The sequence below is a fragment of the Leptosomus discolor genome, chromosome 13 (genome assembly GCF_034619465.1).
Source record: "Leptosomus discolor isolate bLepDis1 chromosome 13, bLepDis1.hap2, whole genome shotgun sequence".
In the NCBI taxonomy this organism is placed as follows: Eukaryota; Metazoa; Chordata; class Aves; order Leptosomiformes; family Leptosomidae; genus Leptosomus; species Leptosomus discolor.
This window is the reverse complement of record NC_141403.1, coordinates 6,720,173-6,744,195: the sequence shown is the minus strand read 5'-3', so window position 1 is coordinate 6,744,195 and position 24,023 is coordinate 6,720,173. Positions and strand designations below refer to the sequence as shown.

The 24,023-nt window shown below is 37.9% G+C and overlaps 1 protein-coding gene across 2 annotated transcripts in view; it reads left to right on the top strand.

Moving 5' to 3' along the window:
• Positions 1-24,023, top strand: part of RB1CC1 (RB1 inducible coiled-coil 1) — a 73,859-nt gene that overhangs the window by 7,029 nt on the left and 42,807 nt on the right. Inside the window, exons 2-6 of one of the 2 annotated variants that reach the window (XM_086472489.1) lie at positions 7,490-7,617; positions 9,451-9,577; positions 9,842-10,012; positions 21,023-21,225; positions 22,311-22,746. In XM_086472489.1, coding sequence (XP_086328615.1) covers positions 7,547-7,617; positions 9,451-9,577; positions 9,842-10,012; positions 21,023-21,225; positions 22,311-22,746 — 1,008 coding nt within the window. In that variant the 5' untranslated portion in view covers positions 7,490-7,546. Of the gene's footprint in view, positions 1-7,489; positions 7,618-9,450; positions 9,578-9,841; positions 10,013-21,022; positions 21,226-22,310; positions 22,747-24,023 lie in introns of those variants that run through there. The other variant, XM_086472488.1, reaches the window with a different exon arrangement.

Sequence of the window (24,023 nt, the reverse complement as noted above, 5' to 3'; positions counted from 1 at the left end):
AATACGATAAAGTGTTTTGTTTTTTTTTTTCCACTGGTGGAGGAGAGAAACTTTTGTCTGTTGCATTATATGGACTGTGTTTTGGCAGCTCCTCAAATCAGTGAGAACAGCAGTGTAAATAGATGCTAACTCTCAGATCTGAAGTTTTATAATTATGTGCATATGGAATCATGACACAATGCCTAATAATGTGCTTGTTGCCTCATAAACATGTTTGAAACTATTGCTTTCCTAGAATTCACAGTTTAAATTGTGTCTAAACTTGTAAGAAGCTGTGTTGTTTTGGGCCATACCAATTTCAAAGCTACTGTTTAATGCACATTGTTTTCTTACCTGCCCAGATGCAGTTGCCTTTGATCTCCTGCTGTTCCACTGTTGATGTTGTTGAGGGTCTATGAAGGTGTTGCTGTATCTACTTTGCTGAATGAGGAGCTTCTGTGTAGTCCAGAGTTGCAGGTGGTCATGTAACTTTTTAAGTATTAAGTTGGTATTGTGTGAAATGATTCATCTTGAAGGGGGGGAAGCCTCTTATACTATGATTGACTGTATACTGAATCACTGAGTTTTGAAATTCCTCTTTAGTGAATTGGGAAGTAGGGGCTTGGGCATGTTTCCTAGCTGCTCTGCAGAATTGCAGCTTGGTTCTTGAGTGGAAAAGACTTGCCTCGCTGACCAGCAGCGAGTTTGAGAGCTGTTAACAACACAGTGACTGTTGGAGATGCTGTAATTAAGTAACCGCCTCTGTGCCTGATGCACATTTCAACACAGTATAAATAGAGCTCCAGATGGCACCTTACAGATGTCAGGGATTGACAGCCTTTCTTTGAGACTACAGTGTGGCTTGAGCATGAGGCTTACAGGCTTTGATACAAAGTGGTAATGGGCCATACATGTTACTCCAGGTGGAGTTCCTATCTCAGCGATTAGATGTGGTCTTCTTGTGAAATTTGTTTTGGGAGAGCGGGGGATGAAGTTATTCCCTGCAACTGGGTCAGGAGGAGCCCTACTATTTATTCATCATGTAGCTGAGGATTCTTTTTAAAGTTTTACATTTAGGTGCTTTTTAAAGCATGTTTCCTTTCAACACTTGGTTGTCCAGATGGAGGTGTGCGTTTGCATTGTGTTTTAGAAACGAAGCCGTTTCTGTTGCTAAAAGCTCTGGTAAAGAATGTGTGCCCTTGTAATGAGGTCATTTGTTTGGTCTTCTGGTGGTGGTAGTAGTCTTCTGCAAAATTAAGGTATTTCTGGTTAGATGCATTGGTTGCAGTGTTGAAGAAAGCTTCTTGAAGTCTGATTTTAGAGATGATCTTACAGCTAACATGAAGGAAGTTGTTTCCTTAAATTTGGCTTCAGCCTCTATGTTCGTTTTCCTTTGATCATAGGATTTATGTGCTGTAAAATTCTTTGGTTATAAGATGAGGTGTGGAAGTTGGAGCAAGAGAGTATTTTTTTGAGGAGGGCACCTAAAAAACCCAAAGGAAATAGAGGTAGAAGGCAGGTTTGTAGAAGAGGACATTAATGGATTGGAAGGAACATTCTGTGCTAGTCTTGTACCTTTGTCTATTATAGAGTTGCCTAAGTCCAAGTGAATCAGGAAATCCTGCTCTAAAAGGAGCGGGGAGAAAGGTGAAATCACAGGAATTGCAGCGTCTCAAAGGCAAACCTTAAGATCTGCTGTATGGAAATGAAGCAAATCTTATTAAGGTGTTAATGCGCCTCATGGTTGGCTCACTCTCTCCAGAGGTAATAAAGGTATTTTTCTCCTTGAGGGGAGATGCTCTCCAGGCGAGATACTCGGTGAATGAGGAATAGCACATGAGTCTTTTAAGCATGCCGCAGACTTGTCAGCCTTTCCCTGATACAAATTGCTGTTTTGACAGGCAGGAGTTCTGCAGTGATGTCCTGCGAGATGCCTGACCCTTGTAATCAGGGATAACGTGTATGACTCCTGTTGGAATCACTGTTACCTGCAGTGTGGCCTCAGCTGGTCTGCAGCAAGAGAAGCTTCCTTTGCTAGCGGCATACAGGTGGTGTTCACACAGAGCTATGTCAGTGTCTAATCATTAGCAATGTGGAATTGCAGGCTTTTGAGTGAAAAGTGAGAGTCTTGCCTTGCTTCAGTAGTTAAGCTAGTTCTGTCTGTCTGCTTTCAGAGGTGAGCCCCTTCCAACCTGGAGGTGTACAGGGCGGGGAGAGGGCTTGGGCTCCTTGGTCCTCTCTGACCTGGGAGATGAAGCGTTGATATGTCTGGTGCTTACTGGGCAGATGTGAAGCAGTACTTCCCCAAGCACAAAAAGCAAGGTACCTTGTGCTGCTGGTGTGTTGCTGTGGTAGAAGATGGAATTTTAAACCATTGGGTGTAAAGGAAAGCCATGGCTTTGGCATAGTTGAGTTTAAATTCTAGGTTGTTAAACAAAAAATGTATTAGTATCTTTGTTTGCTTAAGTTTAATTTATAAAGCAGGCATGGGAAATGACATATCAAAAACATGTGTGTGACCTTAAATATTGGGATATTGTAGAGGAGACTTAATGACTTTAAATTGAGGTTGATAATGCCCCTTTAAAGCCAAACAGTATAAATGTTGATTTCTGTCTTTGTCCTACCCTGAATGCCATATTTCAGTGTGTGAGTTTGCGAAGGTGGAAAGAATTGTACCATGCAACAATGGAACAGTCAGGATTGGATAATGGAGCGGGGATTCTGCACTTAGTGGCAGAAATGGATGGTTGATGTAGCCATAGGATTATTTGTGGAGTGCTGTGGAACCCATGACGCCTGTACTGTAATTACAAAAAGGAAAGGTCTGTAAAGAGACATTCATTTCCTTTTACAGATGTAACAATGAGCATGTTCTGAACTAAGTAAGTTGTATTTCAAAACTTCTAAACAACATGCATTGAAAGTATTGATCAACACAGACTTTAAAAGACCTTGGCTGTTGGAAGAGTTTCTATTGGATAGGAAAAGCTTGCAATACTTCCATGAAGTGAAGCAGACGTAGTAATTGCGTTGCAATGTAAACACAATGTAGAGCAGTGGAATAAACGTTATACCCAGCGTAACGTATTCATGGCTGGTTTTGGTGTTCTGTTAGCTAATGTAACAAAATGTACATCTTCTGAATTAATTCTGGAGGCTTTTTTTACTTTGCGCTATTTATAGTTTCATTTTTGTCATCTCGTTCTTTTCCTTACATTCATGGCTACCATATTCTGTCTGGTCTGGCGGCTGCTACAGAAATTTCCATTTCAACATTTCATCTTTTTTTTTTTTTTAATAGTTCTTACAGAACTATACAGAACATGTTACTTACAGTTCATGACTGTTGATCGTACGAGCTTCCATCCCATAATTTGAAGTATCTAGTTTATATGATAGCATGGATCTAGTGCTGCAGGTCACACAGTTCAAACAAATAATCAGAGTGGATTAGCCATTTTGTTCTGGTTTGATTACATAGTTAGCAGCCCTGTCTTCAGTAGTTGTCAAATATTGTAGTTGTTCAACCTCTATCAAAATGAATTAAAGTAATTTCAGCAATGCAACGCTGAAAAGCTTGAAACTCATCACACTGTTACAATGCGATGCTAAAAAAGCCTGAAATTCTCTTAATGGCCTGTTGAGGTAATAGAAACAGAAGAATGAAATGTATGTGTTTATGGATATATTCTGTTGAAGCTTGGTGTGGTGCCTGACTTCAGGCTTATGTTAAAAACTTGTGTTACTGCTGAATCATATTATTCTTGAATATTGGGAACAAACATAAAGGCTAATTTGTGATAGGTAGCTGACCTTGCTTGTAATAGTCTGCTGTAACCTGACCTTTGAAAGAAAAGAGACTTGGGCAACTGTGACCGGTTTTCATGCATCTCCCCCTTTAACTAATCTTGGACTTTGGTGGCCAGACTCAGCAAGGTGTTGTCTGAAGGTGCAAGACACCAAGAACTTCCCCAGAAGTGTTTCAGTAGTTTGTTATTCATGTTAATGTGCATTACCTTGATCTAAAGCAAGTATTCATAAATTTATTTTGCTCAAGTACGACTGCTGATTGCTAAATTGGAAGAGGATGCTTAAGTTACTGGTTTTCTAATGGTGGTACTTAAATACGTTGATTTTTTTTTTTTTCCTTTTATTGCACCTTTGCTTCTAACAAGGTGGCATGTGTGCGTTTTGCGTAGGAGTAAAGAGGCAGTGGGCAGGAGGGAGGAAGACAATAGCTAAATAACAGCCTAACAAAGTGCTGTCTGTTCCGTGCACATAAAATACATGTAATAGTTGTGTAATTTTTTCATTTATCATAAGGTTTTCAAATTTGGGATGAAGTGTTTTTGATTTACCATTAATAGCATGAGTTGTATAAAATGATTTACACGTTGTAATGGTTTTCAGGCTTCAGCAAACCTATTTTTAGTACTGGATTATCACCCTTTATAGTGCCCGATCATCTTCTCGGAAAGCTTGCTAGGGCATTAACATGATAGAAATAATGTTTGTTTGCAGTTCAGAGTTTGGTTGTGCTCTTGCTTGACTGCCCTGAGCCCGACGGCTCATCACCACCTTCCTTGCCAAGGGCTCCTTCTCCTTTGGCACGGCTGCTTAACTGACAGCAGCTAACATGAACTAGAGTAGCCTAAAAAGACCCCCTTTGCTGACCTGGCTCACTTTGATGGTTGTAGTTTCCCTTGTAGTTTAAACCGCAGTTCTGCTTAAACAGGAGGAAGCCCCTGGCAAGGATGACAGTGACAAGCAGCTGGGAATGGTGACGTCGTCAGTTTATTTAAAAAAATAAAAATCTAACATGTTTTGAAAGTAGGTGAGTGGTTTAAACAAGGTTACTTGTTTCAGGGAAGGAAGGTGATGCTGATTCCTGAAGGAATCTGTTGGATACAGCTGCAGGGTAAGACTGTTCATTCAACAGCAGTAGCACATGTGTCTTTTTACACTGGGTTTTCTTAGATTAATTGCATTTTGTTGCGTCTTTCTCTGTTGCTCTTAGTGTCATCATGTTGGCATTCTGCACCAGTTCTGAAAAATCTTTCAGTTAATGGAAGTATAAGCAGTTCTTTTTTTTAGTGAACTAAATTTGCCTCCTTGTAAATATCGAACAATATCACTAACAGTATTTTAAACCAAACTTACAGGCAAAACCACACAGGTATGTAGCAGTTTTGAGCAGACTTGTATCTGGATAGCATTGTTAAATTTTTTAAAAAAAAAACCAAACTACCACATAATTACTCTTTCTGGCATTGACACATACCGATTTCTGGGTTAGATGCAATGATGACCTTGAAATCCTGACATTTGAATAATACCTGTAGTTGCATTCTGTATCTTTTCTTTGCAGATCTTCTCTGGCTTTGAACAGCCATGCTACCCCGTTGCCAAAAAGCAAGTAAAGCGAATGTGCACATTTATTCTCCCCTTGAAGTTGAAGAAGGTGGTAGCTTTGTATAGTGCCTGAAGGTAATTCTTTCTTTGCTTGGAGTTAAAAAGTTTGAGACTGCTGATGCATGCATGGCAGATGCTGTCATAAATACCTCTGATCTTGATAATGTTTTTTCTTTCTATGTTTTAAATAGTCAGCTTTAGTGTTAAGGTGTGGAGGGGTAAATGTTTGATTAAAATTTCCTTTATGTGCATGAAGTTTCTGGACAGATTCTCTCCTAAATATCACTTCGGCTTGGAAAGTAATGTTTGTATGAAAAGTAGATACTATACAAGCCTTTTACTGCTTAGGTGGAAGACAGCTTTTTTTTTTTGTGGGTGCTCCATGGTGCTTACTTCAAGCATTGTATTATTAAACATTTGTTTCTAATTCTGCCTGGGCCAGAGTCACAAATATACCCCTTGTGAAAAGAAGTGTCTCTCTACACATGGGACTGATTTATTCTGAAGCCTAGGCCAAAGAACTTAGTAATAAATTACTGCTGACTTGTTCTTGGTGTTCAGCCATCTTTGTCTACCTAATAACTTTGTTTATCGAGTATATTCTTCTTTTTCCAATATAAATTGGAACTGGTGCCACTGTGTATGGTAGAGTTCAAGTGTAAGGAAAAAAACCTCAGTTTGGATCAAATTATTTGACTGGGGCTCTTTCATTTGATACAGTTCTGTTTCTGCAGCCTTGTTGTGAAAGGGCGTGTTTTGACTAGTTTATGTACTATAATGCTTGAAAAGTGTGTGGAAAGCCACTCTCTTGAAAGAAAGCTCTCTTTAACTTTCTGCAGTTACTATTCTGGTAAAACCTCTCCTCCTTCCCCATTTTAATGGTGTTTTTGCTATTTTTCTCTATGGTTTGTCCATTTTTCTCTGTGTAGGCAGAGATAAATTCAAATTCAGACCCATTTTAGAGTGATACGATAAGCTGTGTAGACCGTGTGTGTGTGTCCTGTTTGTATTTCGGGGAAAGAGGCATTTCTTCTATTTCCTATGAAGTAATTTATTTCAAAGAAACTTTTTTATAATGATGTAAGAATACTGCTTAGTGGCTAAAACTTTCACAGCTTAACTTTTCGTAACTCCTTCCACATCAAAAAAATGTGAGGTCATTAGTGACTGCGGTGCTAGTTGTACTGCTGCAGCAGCTTTGTCAGTGTGGAGGAAATTACTCATAAACTGTCGAGCTCCCATGCAGGAGAAGAAGAAAGGCTCACAAGTACAGAGTATTTCAGTGAGAAAATGTCAGATTGAATCCGTGTTTTACAAAGCGGTTCAATGTTTTTCATCTGTTATGTGCACTGGAAAAACAGGCGCTTCTACTCACTCATCCAGGTGTTTGTAGGGCCCAGGACTGAAAATGTCCCACACATTGGACTGCACTTTCTTTCTTGCTTACTCCGTGTTTGCTTCTAGTGATGAAGAAAGTAGCTACAGATTTAGCTAGTGCTGAAAACAGAGGAAAATACTTTTTATGGCTATTACTTAATTATAGAGAGATACAAAAATAAAATCTATGCAGTCTTAGTTTTTTATTTTTTGCTAATGTCCGAGTGAAATTTCTGCATTTCCATATGACTGAGTGAAAAAGCTATGGATGGGGATAGTAGTAGGCAGATAGACTTTGTAGCTATAAGTTGAGGAATGAATGCTTACAGCATAGTTCATCCTGCTGTTTAAAATTTAGGAAAGATGTCTGGAAATAACTGTATCTGGGGCTTTAAAAATGCATTTCATAACTGAGAAAAGCCAGGTAATGATCTGAGATGGTGGCCTCTGCAATTGGAAGTTGTCTTCTCTTTCCCTCCCAGTTCTCGTCAGTGTATGTTTTCTTGTGTTCTCCTAACCATCTGCATATGTGGAGGCTTACCTTGCCCATGTTTCTGGTCAGAGGAGCATCTGTATGTTCAGTAATGGATGAAGAGCTGCGGAATGCGAGAGCTCATGTGTTCACTCACTAGATGTCCAAAAGTATCTTTTCAAAACCACGTACCTGTCTTTTCTGTAACTCATATGTGAAATTAACATGATTTTTTTTTTTTTTCAGTTTCTAAATGATTTTAGCAGTGGAAGTTACAAACTTCAGAGACCTAAAGAAATCATCATGAAGCTATATGTATTTCTGGTCAACACTGGAACTACCCTTACCTTTGATACGGAACTTGCTGTACAGAAGTAAGGCAGTAAATTAATTATGTATTACTTGGGTTTTTTTTAAATTAAAAAAAAGAAGTGTATATGCTTTTTGTATACTGAGTTCTAGAGGGATATTTTTTAGTATGTCCATGTAGTTATCTTCTAGGTTTTCATGTACTTGAGTGAATTTTGGGTTGTGGTTTTTTTTTTTTTTTGGGGATGAGCGTTTTCAGTATCTTGCAGGTGACTGTGTGTGTTTGAGGTCTCATGAAAGAGTGGAGAGGTAATGTATTTTCTGGGGCAGTGACAGAGGATGACCTGTTCTTAGTTGAGTGATTCTGAGTCTGTAGTTATGTTTGGTGCTTTTTGGAAAAACTGTCAGAATGACTTCTGATCTTCTGTGTCCTTTTATTGGATGTCGTTTTTATTTAGGATTCCTCTGTAAAAGGTTTATTTTTTTTACTGACTGGCATCATATCAGAAGTTCTGCAAATTGCTTTTTCTCCTGTCAGTATATACTCGTGCTGAAGAAAATGTGTGCTCCGCAGTACTTTTAGATTGCATGTTAAAGAACTGGCATATAGGTTTTTATCTCATGCTCAGCATGGGCAAAAGTTGGTTCTGTCCTATGTTGCAAGGCTCAAAAATGTTTTACAGCATTTTATGTGTAAAACATGGACTTGTGAATGCCCAACTCTCAGAAATATCACCGTTAAGTTACAACAACTTTGCTATTTGTGTTTTTTTTTTTCACTGCACATTAAAAGCATCTTGCAAATATAAAGATGCTTTTAGAGACGTCTAGATATACTGGGTGTGTTGTATTGTTTTCTCTTGTTCCCCTGTGGGACTCTGATTTAATAAATAAATCATACAATGGCATGATAGCCTGTACACCTTGGAGCTAGCCAGAGCCAAGCTTACCTTCTGTCTTCATATTCTGCCAGTGATGAATGAGTTGCAGGTAGTTGTGCTTGAAAGACTTCTACCATGGCTTTTGTGGTGAAATCCATTGTTTCCTTTCTGCTGAATTCCTGTTTGTAGTTTTTATGACTCAACAAGTGAGTTTGGATTTTGAAACTTGTTTGGGGTGGAAGGGACTTTTGCTCTTCTGCAAAGCCAGCTGACGCTCAGGGTATTATTGGACATGAAGTAGCATTTCATCTCAGCCATTCCAGATCTGCTGGGTCATTTGCAGATGTGTCAGCACCCCTGTGTGCTGTCTAGTACGTTGAGATGTTCTGTTCCTAAATCATGGTGGGTGAGGTACAGCATCTGAACTGCCACACCAGGCACCCAGTAATCTGGGATGGGTTGACTCTTTGCTCGGTGGGAGAGTTCTTTGAGGAAGCAGCTTTCTGATGGCTGAACCACACAAAATCCAAGACTCTTCAGTTGAACAGTTCATCTTCTTATTCCATGCATCTGTATAAACAGACAGACTTGCTCTTTCTAGCAAGACAAACTTCCTTGGGTTCTTTGCCTATCTCCTCGTACACGGACAGGCCATGCTATCTTCCTAAAGACCGTGGAGATGATAGGCGAATGCTTACTGCAGTGCAGCTGTCAAGTACATGCTTGTGCTCGTGAGGTGCTTGGAGTGAATTCATGATGTCATATTGAATCATGGTTATTTTAGATAACTGACCTTTCTTTTGCAAGTACCATATAGCCAGTAACACTGTTATGCTTCCTGCCAGTTATATCAAAACTGCTGATGCTTATATTGATTCTTCACTTGATAGTCTGAAGCTTTTTAATACCGTTGCACAGGTACTACCCCAGTGTGATACAGTTTGGGTCAGTTACTGTATACAAACAGTTACACACAAATATGTTAATAGTGTTGTCTTCTCTTTTTTTTTTTTGCAGTGTGGCTGATCTGAAACATGCAATTCAAACAAAGTATAAGATTGCCATTCAGCACCAAGTGCTGGTTGTTAATGGAGGAGAGTGTATGGCACCAGACAGAAGAGTGTGTAGTTACAGTGCTGGAACAGTAAGTGCATACTGCGTTTTTCATCTAAACTGTCATTTATAGGGGAGGAAAAAGATCTTTTACAACGGGATTTTAAAGTATTTTTCTCTAGTGTACTGTTTTCTGGATTTCTTTGCTTTGAGAAAGTTATTTATGTATTCAGCTTATGCACGTAGTTTTTGGCATGTTCTTAAGACACACTACCCACATGATGAAATAATTGGTGCTTGAACAGTATGTTGCCTTTATACTCAGTGTTCGGTTTCATTTTCTTTTTGAGTGTAGGATACCAACCCAATTTTTTTATTCAACAAAGAAATGATCTTGTGTGAACGTCCACCAGCTATCCCCAAAACCACGTTTTCGGCAGAGAATGAGATGGAATTGAAAGTAGAAGAATCCCTCATGATGCCTGCAGTGTTTCATACAGTAGCATCACGGACACAACTTGCTGTGGTAAGTAAATTCTTACACCAAAGGAAAATAACCTTTTCGTATGTCAGAGGGGAAGCTTGATATAAATTATGAAATAGTTTGTTCAAAAGACAGTAAGAATGGCACATTAGTGATGATGTGTTCTTCAGGGCCTTTGTCTCAAAGTTTCAAGGTAGGTATTGAAATGTGCTTCCTTCTTCAGCATGTTCAAAGCTTCTTTCAAAATCATATTGTAATACAGCTTTATGGATGCGTGGTTTACAACATTTGCAAAATAAAAGCAATCTGATTGCTTTGGACCCATGACTTAATGCTCTGCCTTATTTTCGCTGTCTCCAGTCTGCCTCAACCTGAAAACAGGACGGTTGCTTTGGAAACCTTTTTAACCCAAGTAGGAAATTAGCCGTGTAATTTTTAAAAGTGCCACACCAAGCTTCTGTTTCATCTTACATGTCTAAACAACTGGTGAGGATAAATGATAAAACTAAGCCTCCTTTTCCTAAAATTCAGGTCTTTTATTATTGGGTACTGGCTTTTACTTGCATAGAGAGCAAACGTGTCAGAATTCTGATTTGATTACTTCTGTGTTAATTTGATAGGGGGAACTAGTTCCCTGCAACATGGTTGGTAAAGTATCAAGTGTGCATGCGGTAGGAGCAGCTGTGTGTTCAAGAGTGACACAATGCCTTCAGTAGCTGGACCAATTGCTTTTCTTCTTAGGAAATACTGCCCTCGTTTTCCTTTTCAAATTTTACATTTAAATGCATTAAGTATTTTTCATGTCTCAAGATTATTTGAACTTCCAGTGTCTGAGAGTGGGGGGGAATGGTTATGTGTACTTAGCACAGAATGAATAGTAAGACATGTTCTTAGCACGTTGTCTTGATAATAGAGTTTCTTGGTTTCAGTGACAACTTTAATGCAGTCCAAAAGAATATTTATCTTTTGAAGTAGCTGGTTTTTAATACTGTACAGCTGAATTCAAAGAAAAGTGCTAACCCGTGGGCGTAGTACAGGGCTTTTTTGTTATCCCTCTTGGCCTCATGACCTGTCAGGAGGGGGAAAGTTACCCTGAATAATCTGACCTTGACATACTGCCTGAACTAAGGAAGGATTGAGTCCAGTAGACTCTTCCTCTCTACCACCTGTTGACAGTTACTGCTGACTTAGTAATAGGACCTTGAGTTATTAGGGATCTGTAAATCATATGACTGTCACACAGAGAGTGGATATGGATGTGAATTCAGCTGGGAGTGGGAGGTTTTCACTTGTGCTCCTTGAAGAGTGTGAGGATTCTGGTTTTAGCAGCTGAAACTGAAGGTGCTTTAAAACCATTTTTCGTGAGATGTCGAGAGGATGTTATAAAAGTCAGCAAGACTGATACCTGTTAAATGCTTAATGCTGATGTGATACAAAAGGAGGGCTGTAGTAATTATTATGGTCTTCATGTTTGTGCTTTACTTCTGGTAATGGAAGTGAAAGGTGATGGTACCCAGTCTCACATTTCTCATTGTTGGTATTTTGTCATCTTTCTTCATCCCATCCCTGATTTTGCAGTCTTGAAGATTCTTGATTTTGGTTTTGGTCTGGTGAAGTTAGTATACACTGATAGAACAGATTTAATTCCTCTGGAGTAAGCTTTTTATCTGTTGTGGTTTAGGCTCAGATGGCAACTGAGCACCGTGCGGCTGTTCCCTCACTGTTACCCATCGGTGGGATGGGGAGGAGAATCAGAAGAAAGTAGTAAAACCTCATGGGGTGGGATAAGGACAGTTTAATAGGACAACACAAGGAGAGAAGAAGTAATAATGACAGTAATACTAATAAAACAATGTATAGAGTGCGCGCTGCACAATGCAATTGCTCACCACCCAGAACCCAATGCTCAGCCTGTTCCAGCGGTCCCTCCTCCCTCCAGCCAGCTCCCCCAGTTACATATTGAGCATGATGTCATATGGTGTTGAAGATCCCCTTGGTTAGTTCCAGTCAGCTTCTTGTGAAAACTAACTCTATCCCAGCCAAACCCAGGACAATATTCTGTGAGTTTTATAAAAAATACTCCTATGTAGACTTGAAAAGAATCGTTAGTGCTACCTTCTCTTTCCCCCTTGATTCTGAAGGATGCATTAATATGCAGAGCAAGCAAGTTTATTGCAGTGTTTCTGCTTTTAAATTAATTATTTAGATCTTTACTGGCCCATTCTGGTGGCGAGTCTTCTGTAAGGGAAGCCCACAGTTCAGAAATACTCACATGGAGTACAGCTTTTAGAGGCCAGCTGGTCCTATAATATTTAGCCAGCTACTGAAAAGTTTATCTACAAAGAGTTATCCTGAGCTGTTTTGCAAGAAGAAAATAAATCTTTCCATACTTGATGGCACCTATTAATATTATTATGGGTGATCTTCTTAAATCTGATACACGTTTATACCCACAGTTAATTTTATCCAGCATTTTAAATCTTCCAAAACCATAGGCTCTGTGTTAGGCTGTGAAAATGCGTTGGGTACTTCTCTGGGAGGTCAGGGGCATGGCAAAACCATCGTGTATGGTGGAAGGTTAGTAAATAGGCTATCATGACTTTAGGTGTACCAAGGTGTGAAGACTGTGTAGAGTATTGCAGTATTGTACTAAAGCAGTTTTTCATGATGCCTGTTTGAAGCATATCGAGCAGTAATTCAGAAGGAACTGAGGGAGGACTGGGAATGTGGTTAGAACATTAATCTTCTTCAAGGTTCACTGTAAGCCTCTTGGCTGGGAGGAAGAAGGAACATGGGATATTAATCCTTCTCAAAATTGATTAAGATCTGGGGAAAGGCTCTGAACCTCTGTGCTTGTGAGATTGATTGCGTCCAAAGCCACACTGAGAGACTTCCTGCAAAATGGGCATGAAAAATGCCTTGTACTGATCCAAGCTTTGTCTTTTTATTAATTTGAGAGAGGCAGTAACCTGCTTTACCAGAAAAACAGAGTGGCAGTACCTGATGGGGACTTTTTGCCTGTTGTAATTATTTAGGGTAATGTAATTAATTAAATTTAAATAATAATTACTACTATACATGATAAAAATGTTTTGTATCGGGAAGATAAGAGTTGCAACCTAAATCTTTGTTCGTGGTAGAAAGTCTTACCTGTTCTTGTCAACGATAAGAAACAGCGATCTATAACTATGTAAAAGTAGGGGAAAATACTTGATAGCTACCAGTTTCTATTTAATTTGGTATCTATTCTGCCCAGAGGATATACAGTATGATTTTAAAAGCAGACTTGGTATGAAATTGTAAACAGCGTATGAAATAGTAAAAATAGCTCAGAAGATGGCTGCTAACTTACTGTGCAAGAGCTCTTAGTTATGTCTTGTATCGTATGCCCTGTGTCTACTTTACTAATAGGCAAACTCGTTGTGTGAAAGATTATGAATAGTTCAGAGTGTGAAGACTTATTTCTGTCTTGTTTCTCCCTCATTATAAGCCTGCCTGAAAACTGTTGAATTTAATCAAGTATTTTGGCATCTGTGACTTGGAACTGTACACTACTTGGCAGCTATGCTGTAAAACTGTATGAAAGGTGGGGTTTTTACCTTTACCTGTATTTGTACTGTGCAAAAAGGTGGACAGGTATTTCTGAATCACTTTTTTGATTCATACTTTGTATACACTGGTATATGGCCTCTAAGTTTGGGTTGGTTTTTTTTTTCACAATGAGTAGTTGTAGTTTCTCCTTTAACAATAGATTTTATTAATCCATGCCTTTATTTCCTCTCCATCTTATTTCGCCTGTCTAAAACTGACCAATATGGATTTAAATTCTGCTTTTGCTTTCTGCATTTTTTCCCCATGCTATTTCAGATGTCCATAGTTACTATTTAGGTATAAAGGAAAGTTGTCTTTTGTGGAGGCCCTGGCATTCTTACAGCCTTTTGTTCATATATGTACAGGGTGTAGTTATATGTAAAAGCAGCCTTTATTTTATTTTTTTTCCATTTCAAACTAATTTCATTAACTTTTATGTAGTCTTAGATTTTAATAACTCTACCCACAAATCATTCCTGTGGGAAACTTAATACATTCTGTTTGTTTTTTTGCAGTATTGTGATTATTGTATCAAGATACCTCAGTTTTTCCTTTCTTCTTGCTTTCATGATTTTAACATCTGTACAGATTTTCTTAAGTTCCTGTTGATTACCCAAGATCTCATTATGTAGAATCCTCAGTATAAAGATTAGGTAGCTTTAAAGAAGCTGTGTCTGTTCCCTTAATTCGTTCCTTTACCAGTTGAACTGAACTGAATTTGTTCCTTTACCAATTGAACTGAAATTCTTGCCATAGGTTTTGTCATATGTGGTGCAATGGCTTTATTTTATAAATTTCTTTTATCAGATCCTTTTTGGTCAGTGTTTCTTGCATCTACTGTCTGGCTTCTAAATCTCAGTTTAAACAACTTTCTAAGCCTATTTTCATTTTATGTCTCGGTATCCTCATTTCCCTTTGACTAAAAGCTTACCTTTGAGATGTCTGTGCCTAAAGGGTTACAGCTTGCCTTTTTCCAGCTAGCCTGGTTTCCCACCTCTCTTCCAGTTCAGCAATTTTGGGCTTGAGTCGCAGTGTGTGGACGATGAGGTGTACAGTGTGTTTGCAAAAAGTTACATACACACCAGCTTAGGAGAAGACAAGCTGTTCTCTGCACAGCACGTTGTGCAATAAACTACGGTGTGAGAATCTCATCTGATCTTGTGGTCTTTTAACACTAAGTGCTTAAAATAATTTCTGGTAGCATAGCCTTTAGGAAAGAATTATTTATTTTTTTTTTTTTTTTAGTGATCTAACTAACTGAAGTTCCCATGTTATTTGTCCCAGTAGAAGCATATTGGGAACTTGAACATTTTGTTAGTGGGTATGTTTCACATTTCATGTGATGTTGTTGCTGTCATCATCAAACTGTCAATTCCGGCAGTTTTTCTTTGAGAAATGGGAATGAGGATGAGAAACTGTGTGGTCATTTCATTTGGTTGCCTAAAACTGTGGCTGTAGTCAGAGGACCTAGATTCATTCTTGGTTTGGTTCCAAGCACTTCATAATACTTAAGCCAAGAAGCATAGTCATGCTTCCTGAAAGCTGCATATCTACTATTTAGAGAAATACTTTCACTTCTACTAGAAAGCTCTTTTGAGACCCTCTGGGAAAGATCTACTTTAAAATTTTAATGTTCTCCAAGATGTTGTAACATTTGTAATGATTGTGTAGCTAAATTAATGCTGGTCATTCTTTTTTGCTAAATTACTATTCTGATATCCAGGCTCACTTCTAGCTCCTCCACAGAAGTCCAGACTTCTTTGTAACTCAGATTAGTGATCAGTCTAATAATCTTTTAAAGTCCTTGAGCTGGCTAGGGTTAAAATGGAGTAGGTTTTAGTTTACTAAAAGATACCGAAAGATCTACCCTAAAGTATACCAAAAGGTACAGCATTTGGTTTGGTTGGCCTTTAACCAGAACTGTTAAATCAAGCTTTAGAAAATTCACCAGGAGAAGAAGGCTTGGGTGGCTTTGAATCAAGCTAGGAGAAGTTATCACTTACCTTGTATCATGGGTTGAATCCTTGGCTGTCGTGGCTTATGTCAGCTTCTCGGTATTTTTTTCGGCAGTAAATTCTGTCACTTCTCCAATCTGCTTTTAATGTCACAGTGAAAAGCTGGTGAAAACGATATGGAAGAAAAAGTCATTAAGCTGTGACTTGCAGAATAAGTTATTCTATATTATGCTGATGAAATAAATACTTTCTGAGTATGTAATGTCATGAACTGTGTGGAAAAATGTCCAAAGGACACAGCCACCAAAAATGACCAATATTAAAGGAGGGTGGAATAATCAGCTGTCTAATGAAAGGAGAAAAATTGCCATGAAATATCAGTCTGCCTCACAGTGAAGTTAACTGTGCCAGTTACAGGTTTTAAAAGCTGAAATCTTGGAAGTGGTTAATCTAGTAGCTCTACTGAAGTTTTAGTTGGAGGTGTATGAATTGACATAATGGTCTTGGTTTGGTCTTGGTTACTAATTTTGGTAAGCAAGATAACAGTTACCTTTTGTGGAAACATTTATCTGCTGTTATAGTGTATGGACATGTGTAATTTCACTTTCAAGGATCCCTTTTGTTGGCCTGAGGTTGATTTTTTTAGGGTGACTGAAACCTATAAGGAGTCCTTTTTACAGGATTTCGGACACATGGCAATAGAGGACTTTGATGACTTGTTTCCTTTTACCACAGGGTTGTAGAGAATGGAAAGAACCCTGCATTTCCTGAGAACTTTTGTTATTTAGAGGTAAGTCCAAAGACCACTTAAGAGAAACAGACCTTCCCTGGATTTTTTTCATTTGGATGAGCAGAACTACAACAGTAGGATGCAGAGACTTGAAGTTGATGGGAAGCACTTCACCAGTTCATTCTTGTTTTATCTAAAACATACTTTGTTGCTTCTACTGATTTTGGTTGAAAAATACTGAACAGAAGTAATTATAATCGGAAGAGTCACCTAAGTTTAAGTTACGATGATTGAAGGAAATGATTCAAGTAAAAATTCTGGTAAAGCACCCAGCCAAAGATAAAAATCCTTCTGGTGGGCTTATGAATTTCTTGACAAATTAGGAAGTGGAGATGCCTTTATTTGCTCTTCAACATATCAGCAAGTTGAGATTAGCCTGGGTTTATCTAGTCTTGTACTGGTAGTGGTGCTTCTTGAGGTCCACATTCCAGCGGTACGGTGAAGCTGTCGGTGTTCTTGGTCTGCTGGTATAGCTGAGTAAGATGGACGTAGCTGCACAAGGCAACTGGAGTTAATTTTTATGCTCTGTGAACCATTGGGTGCCTGTCAATTACCCTTGAGTGGATCTGTGAAAAATCCGTGACAAAAGCAAGCCTGTTGTTAGGCAGGCTTCATTTTCTGTGCTGGAGCTGGCGACTTTACTGAGAAGTGTTAAAACATATGTTGGGTTGCAGGCCTTTATTTATATGCCTGACATAGTTCAGTTTCTGCTAAATGAATAAAGTCTAAAGAGCTGTTCAATGCTTTTCTGCATACAGACATACCGGTTATGTGAAATAGATCTGTCTTGATCCTTCTAAAGTAGCCTGAGGGAGGTCTCCTGAGAAACATTGGCTATGCAATGGTAGGAAGAACGAGCCAAATCACTTGAAGATGTATTTCAGTAGTGATGGGATGATAAAAGAGAATTATCTGTGTAGTCTTTAATTTCTTAACTACTTTTAAGCTACGCAGATACTCCAAAGGAAGCAAAAAGCTTCACCACTTCATTTTGTTGCTGCACACCCTCACATTTTGAAAGCAGGGTGGTAGGACTGGCGGAAATAGTGTTTTGTTCATGACCCCTCCATGCAGCATTAAAAATAAGATAATGGTTTAACATAGTGTTCTTGTTCCCTGCACTGATATCTGCTTAGTTATAGTCTGAGACTGAAACACTTCTGATAGGTGGGCAGATAGTTACTTCATCTGGTTTGAACTTTGTTGGAACCATCTACTTAGAGTCTCTGAATTCAGAGTAATATTCTTTACTATTTGAATGTAATGAACTCGTTTTGTTATATTGCTTAAGGAACCAGCATCAAAAGCGGTGCTGGGTTCCTGTGGACTCTGATTGCATTCTGGTTCATCCACACAGACAGAATTCTACTGCTTGCCCTCCACAACCCTGAAAGAATTTCTTTGGCACTTGGGATATGCATGTAAAAATAACTTTGCAGGGGTGATAATAGGGAATGTTGTTGTAACGTCTTACACACGTGCCCTGAAACGGTCACGTCTCTGTTTAATTGTACAATTTGACTTGCAGCTTACAGGTAGCTTTGAAAACACGTTATCTGAAAGAAACTTAGCTATGTTTCCAGGCTAATGAATTTTGAGCACAATTTTAGTTCAGTTTGAGCTCTAAATAGTTCAGAAGAAATCTTCTGTCTCTTAAGATCGTATTTATGATTGCTTTTATAAGGGGATTTTTTGTTTTAATGTCCACGTCTCCTGTGTATACAAGAAGGAGCTGCAGCTCGTCTGATAATACCTGGTTGAATACTTAGATGGCATTGGGGTGTTATTATTTTTATATAATAATTTCTTTGAGCATGTCTCATGTGACCGATCCTGACATGTATTAGAATGCCCTTCTGTTACATTGTTTCTAAAAAAATAAATAAATACTAATTTGCTGCTCTGGGAAATACTGTTGTTTATTCTCCCTTTTCTAGGGGTCAGACTGCTGAGATGCAAGATTTTGGTTTGGTTCAATTTGGGTAAATTGCCACAGGTTAGATTCCAAGATACAGAGTGTCAGTGCTGGTTATCAATAGTGTAACAAGTGGTCTCAGTTGTAATGATTCTTTTTTTTTTTTTTTTCCTACTAAAATTTGGTAACTTGTGACTTCTGTTTTGTGTTTGAAAGTGTTTTGGTGAGGAAACAACCTTATTAAAAGTAAAATCTTAAATTGACAACACTAGGTTCTCAAGGGAACATCAAGAATGACGTATAATAAAGCTTCATAGGGCAACACTAACTTGTAACTTTTGACTTACGCTGCGAACATAATAAATAGATCTAGCTGAAAAAGTAAACATTGGCCTCCAGTTAAGAGTATGTCTCAGGGTGTAAAGTCTGGTCGTATCAAGCCTAGTGTATGCATTTCCTTGTTACATGTTTGAGCTGTGCCATGCTAGGTGAGTTTGTCCAAAGGAAAATAGAACTAATGAGTGCCTCTATACCCATTAAAAAAAACATTTTAAAGAAACATTTTTGTTTGAAGGTGGGAGAAGCCCAGTCTTTACTTTCCCTGGTAAACTGTGATACTCACTTGAGGAACTGCCTAAAAAGACTTTATGATCAGTTTTGGTTTTGTAGATGGCTTACAATGGCTTCAGACTGATGCGATTCTGCAGAGACTCTCACTTCTGTAATTATTGCCAGTAGTTTGGGGGAAGGTTGGTTTTGGGAAAAGAATAGTGTTTGTGAGCTGGAAGTAAAATGCTTGTGTGCATTCCCAGGACATACATCAAAACACAGTGGGGACATTGTTACCTTTTCAGGTTCATATTTTTGGTGTATTTTTTAGTATACCTTAGGGCAAACCAGCCTCTTCTTTTCGTTCGTAATATGATAACTGAGGAAGCAGTAATTCTGGGGGTTTTTTATGTCATGGAATTTGCCTTTGAGTAACTTGTGTGCTAAGTGAATTTAAGAAAATAATAAGAAGTTGTTCAAGTTGTCAGTATCGCATTAGTCAGCTTGTGTGAATTTAAATTGTATAGATGAACTGGAGATAGTCTGAAGAAAATGACTTGCAGATTTCGGCACTATCTGGATGCCATCCCAGTTGTGTTACCCGTTGATTTTAACTTAGGAAGTAAGAGCTCATACAGCAAATAAAATAACCGTTCGTTTCAAACTAGAAATCCTTATTCTCATGTGTGCAGAAAGTGACCAAAGTTTGGAAAACAATAAGGCAAATACAATCTTTACTACAAAGTGATAAAAGTTTGTAATAGCTTGATTTCCTTGGAGTTGCATGTTTAAGTATGTTTGTATAGTCATTGTTCATCTGATAGCTTAGATACCAGTGATTTGAAGGACAGTGGAATTTCGTCATGCTGCTTGAGACAAGGCTTGGACTTTTTTTAAAAAAATGAAGGGTGTTCAAAACCTTCAGGTTTTGTCAATATTAATCCTGAAATGTTTGGATAAAATGCTCTGCAGTTTTGCGATTTATTTCAGGAAGATGAGTGTTGTTTGGCTCTAAATTTTTGTGTGTGTGCATATGTGCTGCTAACCATGTGTTCAGCAGCAAATGCGTTCTGAGGTATACTGATGTGTCGGGTTTTTAACGCTGCTTTCTCACTGTATTTGTGTAACTTGTTTCTCCACTCAGGGTTTTCTCACAAGTACTGTAGCAGAGGAAAGTTACGTGTTCACTCCTAGTTTAACAGTATGCTCAACCTGCAGAAAGTAGTAAGAGTTTTCTTTGGTGGAGGGCAGGTAGATATTAAAACCCAACATGCAAGTATGCTCAGGAGAATATTTTCTGTGAAGTATGCTATTGATAAAGTATTGAGCTGAAGGATTTATTGTATGACTTCTGTTTTACTTTCTCATTTTGGTGTTTGAGTAGTAAGCCCTTTGAGGGGGGCAGCCTGTTTTCTGAAATTGGTAAACTTAAAATAGTTACTCTTCCTACTGGTTAAAACTGAATTGAATATAATAGGCATTGCTGTTAGTGCACTTTGAGTAAGATTATGGTACTTGCCATATGTAGGTCTATGTTTTAACTCTGCCAAGTTGGGTCGTAATTAAATTCTCACCTTCTTATGTCAGTAAAATGCCTCTGTCACCCGGTTCTTCAGTGGAAAAGCTTCCACATTCGTTTGCAAATACCAAGTTTCAGAGTCTGTTTTTGTGGACACTGCACTGCTGCTCATCGTGATGCGTCTGGTTTATTTATCAGTGGAAGACCTTGATTAATTTTCTGCCCTGCTGTTTTTCTCATGCATCTTTTCTTGCATGTGATGCACCTGAGTTTCTGCTGGCTGATCCTGCAGTTGTCTTGTTCTGAGCTTCTGCTTGGCTCATCAATAGTTTTCTCCTTAATGGACCTTGTTTGCCAGCTCTCCTATCAGATTAGTACAAGCATTACTATTCATGTATGTGTGCACTGAATATTTTATATTAGCAGCATTTATTTAATTTTAGAAGGCTTTTTTGGAACTGCAACTTTCACCTACCTGTTTTGAAGATATTTCTCAGTAAATTTGCTGTATAGTTTTGTCACGTAATTAATTTTTTAATTTAAGAATAAAGGAAGCTTCATTATTTTTTATGTAGTTTTAAGGTGTACAACTTTTTAGCCATCTAAATTTAACATTTTATGTTAATGTTTTCTAAAAGCTTCACTTCAATGTTTCAAATAGTTAAGACAGTAATAACCTGAAGTGATTTGCATTTTGTTTGAATTGTTTTTTTTTTTTTTTTTATTATTGCAGGAAATGTATGAGGTTGCCAAGAAACTTTGCTCCTTTTGTGAAGGTCTTGTACATGATGAACATCTTCAGCATCAAGGCTGGGCTGCCATAATGGCCAACTTGGAAGATTGTACATACTCTTACCAAAAGCTACTTTTCAAGTTTGAAAACGTGTATTCAAGCTATTTGCAGTCCATAGATGATATCAAGTTGAAACTTACACAGTAGGTTTGCCATTAAATTCAGCTTCCTTCTCCAAAGTTACTGTATTTTAAACTTACTTTTTGAGTGTCGTTTGTCTGGTCCTAGTTCTAATTAACCAGGCATGTATTTGTTCATTTGAATATGAGAACATTCTTTCTGTTCTACACTGGTCATTTTTTTAACTGGCGTTTTTTCCTTGTATTCATCAGCACCCAGAATCCTGTACTGAATTAGTGGAAGATATGCTCCTTAACGAACTGCTGCTTAAGAGCTGGAGTCCTTCCAAACATGCACTACAAAGCTAGATAATAAATTTAGACATTAATCAACATTTTTAAATATATATTTGCACTTTTGAATTAATTACTTTTTAATACACTTGAGCAACTACTAAGAATGATGATCTGTCGTTAAAGTATGATGTTGTAACACAAACTTTGGGTGCATATGTATACCTTGGCAGGGGGGTGTCTGTGTCTGTGTACTTATGTCCTGCAAACTCTGGATATTACTTCAAGGAAAATCTTTGACATCTTTCTGGGCAGTGTAGTATTATGGTATTTCTGAGTGCTTTGCTTAGTAGAACGTAAGTGGATGTTGGACACTTAAAGAAATAAAGCATAAATCTGGTTTACCTTTACAAAAAGTTGAACTTCACAGCTTTTACCAAATATATAGAAACTATTCAGAAGTAGTCAGACAGAGGACACTCAGTTTTTGTTAATAAGCATTGGTATTCAATGCAGATTGGAAACACGAAAGTTCCAGTTGTCTGTTTTAAAAAAAAAAAAAAAAGGGGGGGGACATGTCTCAGTTTATCAAACTGTCCTTTTTTTCATTGCGTTATAAACATAAGCTTACTTGGAAGTTTAGAAACGTTCAGATTCAGTAGTGGAAGACTGCAAAAATTGTAACAACTTTGGCTGTCCTATCATAATGTTGATGCTGGTCACAGTATTTTGAAAGGGTAGTTACCAAATTAATTTTGAAATCTGCTTTGATTCTAAAATGTGCTTTATATTACAGGTGGTTTGTGTCTAAGTCTTTATTTCACATTGGCTTCTAGATACTGATGTTGTTTTCTTTTCCCCCCTTTTTAAAAAAGCTTGGGTTCTGCTGTTTCTATCATGGCCAAGATACCACTGCTGGAGTGCCTAACGAGACATAGTTACAGAGAGTGTCTAGGAAGGCTGGATTCTTCAGCTGAGCGTGGAGGGGCAGAAAGCGAAGAAACTGAGGATGGGAAATCTGCTGAATTGGTGCTTTCTTCCGATATATCTAAAGTGAACAATAAATCAATGTTAGCCTCATTTTGCAAGTCAGTTGAACATTCAGCTTTGGAAGGCACAGATCATGAAAATGTAAAAGGTGATAAGGAATCTGGTCAAAATGTTACTGTCCAGGACAATGAAACATCAGTAGAACTGAAAGATGATGATCAGCCTTCCTTCAATGTGTCTTTGTTGGACTGGATAAATGTTCAAGATAGACCTAATGATGTTGAATCGCTGGTCAGAAAATGTTTTGATTCTATGAGCAGGGTAAGTGAACAATTTTTTAAAAATTGAATTAGATTGCATTGACTCTTGCTGCTTATTTTCCGCATGCTGGTGCGTTTGAAGTGACTCAACTTCTTGTAAGTTGTTGTTTCTCAGATAACTTTCTGAATGGAAACCAAAGCAGAGACTGGAGGGCTGGGGGTTGGGAAGCATTTTTTAAGAGTTCTTGAGTGTTAAGAATTTGATCTTTAGGAAAACTTCACAATGAGTGCTTGTTTCTCCAACAGCCATTCCCGTTGGAAAGCCGATAGCTTCTTGAGGTGTATAAGCAAAGTGACTTGACTTCTCTCTTTGCCTTTTTCATAGACATTATGCTTATAATGAAAGTAAAGATTTTCCTGGACCAAAGTTAATGTTCTTTGTGTTAAAAATACTGTAGCCTTTATTAAAATACAGGGCAAATTCATATGGTTAATTGTGAGAAATTTACATTATTTATATATATATATATGCATTCTTTATTAGATCATACAGATGCTCTCAGAAGAGCCTGATGTGTCAGTTTGTGTTTCTGCTGCTGATAGAATAAACATTGCTCACTTTTTTTACTTTCTAGGTGATTGTTTTAACTGGTGAGCATTACAACCTTTTAAAAATCCCTTTGCCTAGAGGTTTCCTTCTTTCTTTGCTTTCACTGTAGCTTACACGTCTTACATTGTCTAGCCTTGTTTGCAAATGTATAATTTTATGCTATTGCAACTCAATATACCTTGAACAAAGAAAACAATTTCTGCTATCTTTGACACTTTATTTCCCCTGTAAGGTAGGGCTGGAAGACTCAGTTATGTCTAAGCCCCATCTGTTGTAGGGAGAATTATGATCTGGTCAGTTCTGTACATTGTTTTTTTCAATTCTGTCTTAAAAGTGGTTGGAGGTTTGGGCTTAGTATTAAGGGCTGCTTAAAATTCTGAGCTTTCTAAATTTTAGTAGTACAGAAAAGGCTAAGAAAACGATTGGACTTTACAGATGTTTTTCTTTAGTAAAAACAGTATTCAATTTTTTGTGTGAAAGTCTTCCTAATTTCTGAAGTCCGAGACAATCCTCTGTCCTGTTTGTTCAGTAATGCTACAAGGTGCTTCCTAGTAGTTTAAAACAAGAGTAACAAAACCCAATAGTTTGGTTGTGAGATAATAAATTCACTGTCTACATAATATTAACAGGGAACAAATGTAATGTCTCTTAAAAATCAGTATTTTAAGAGACAGATATTAAAGAGTTGCTTCTAAATAAATTACAGTGATACTAAACACACAAAACAG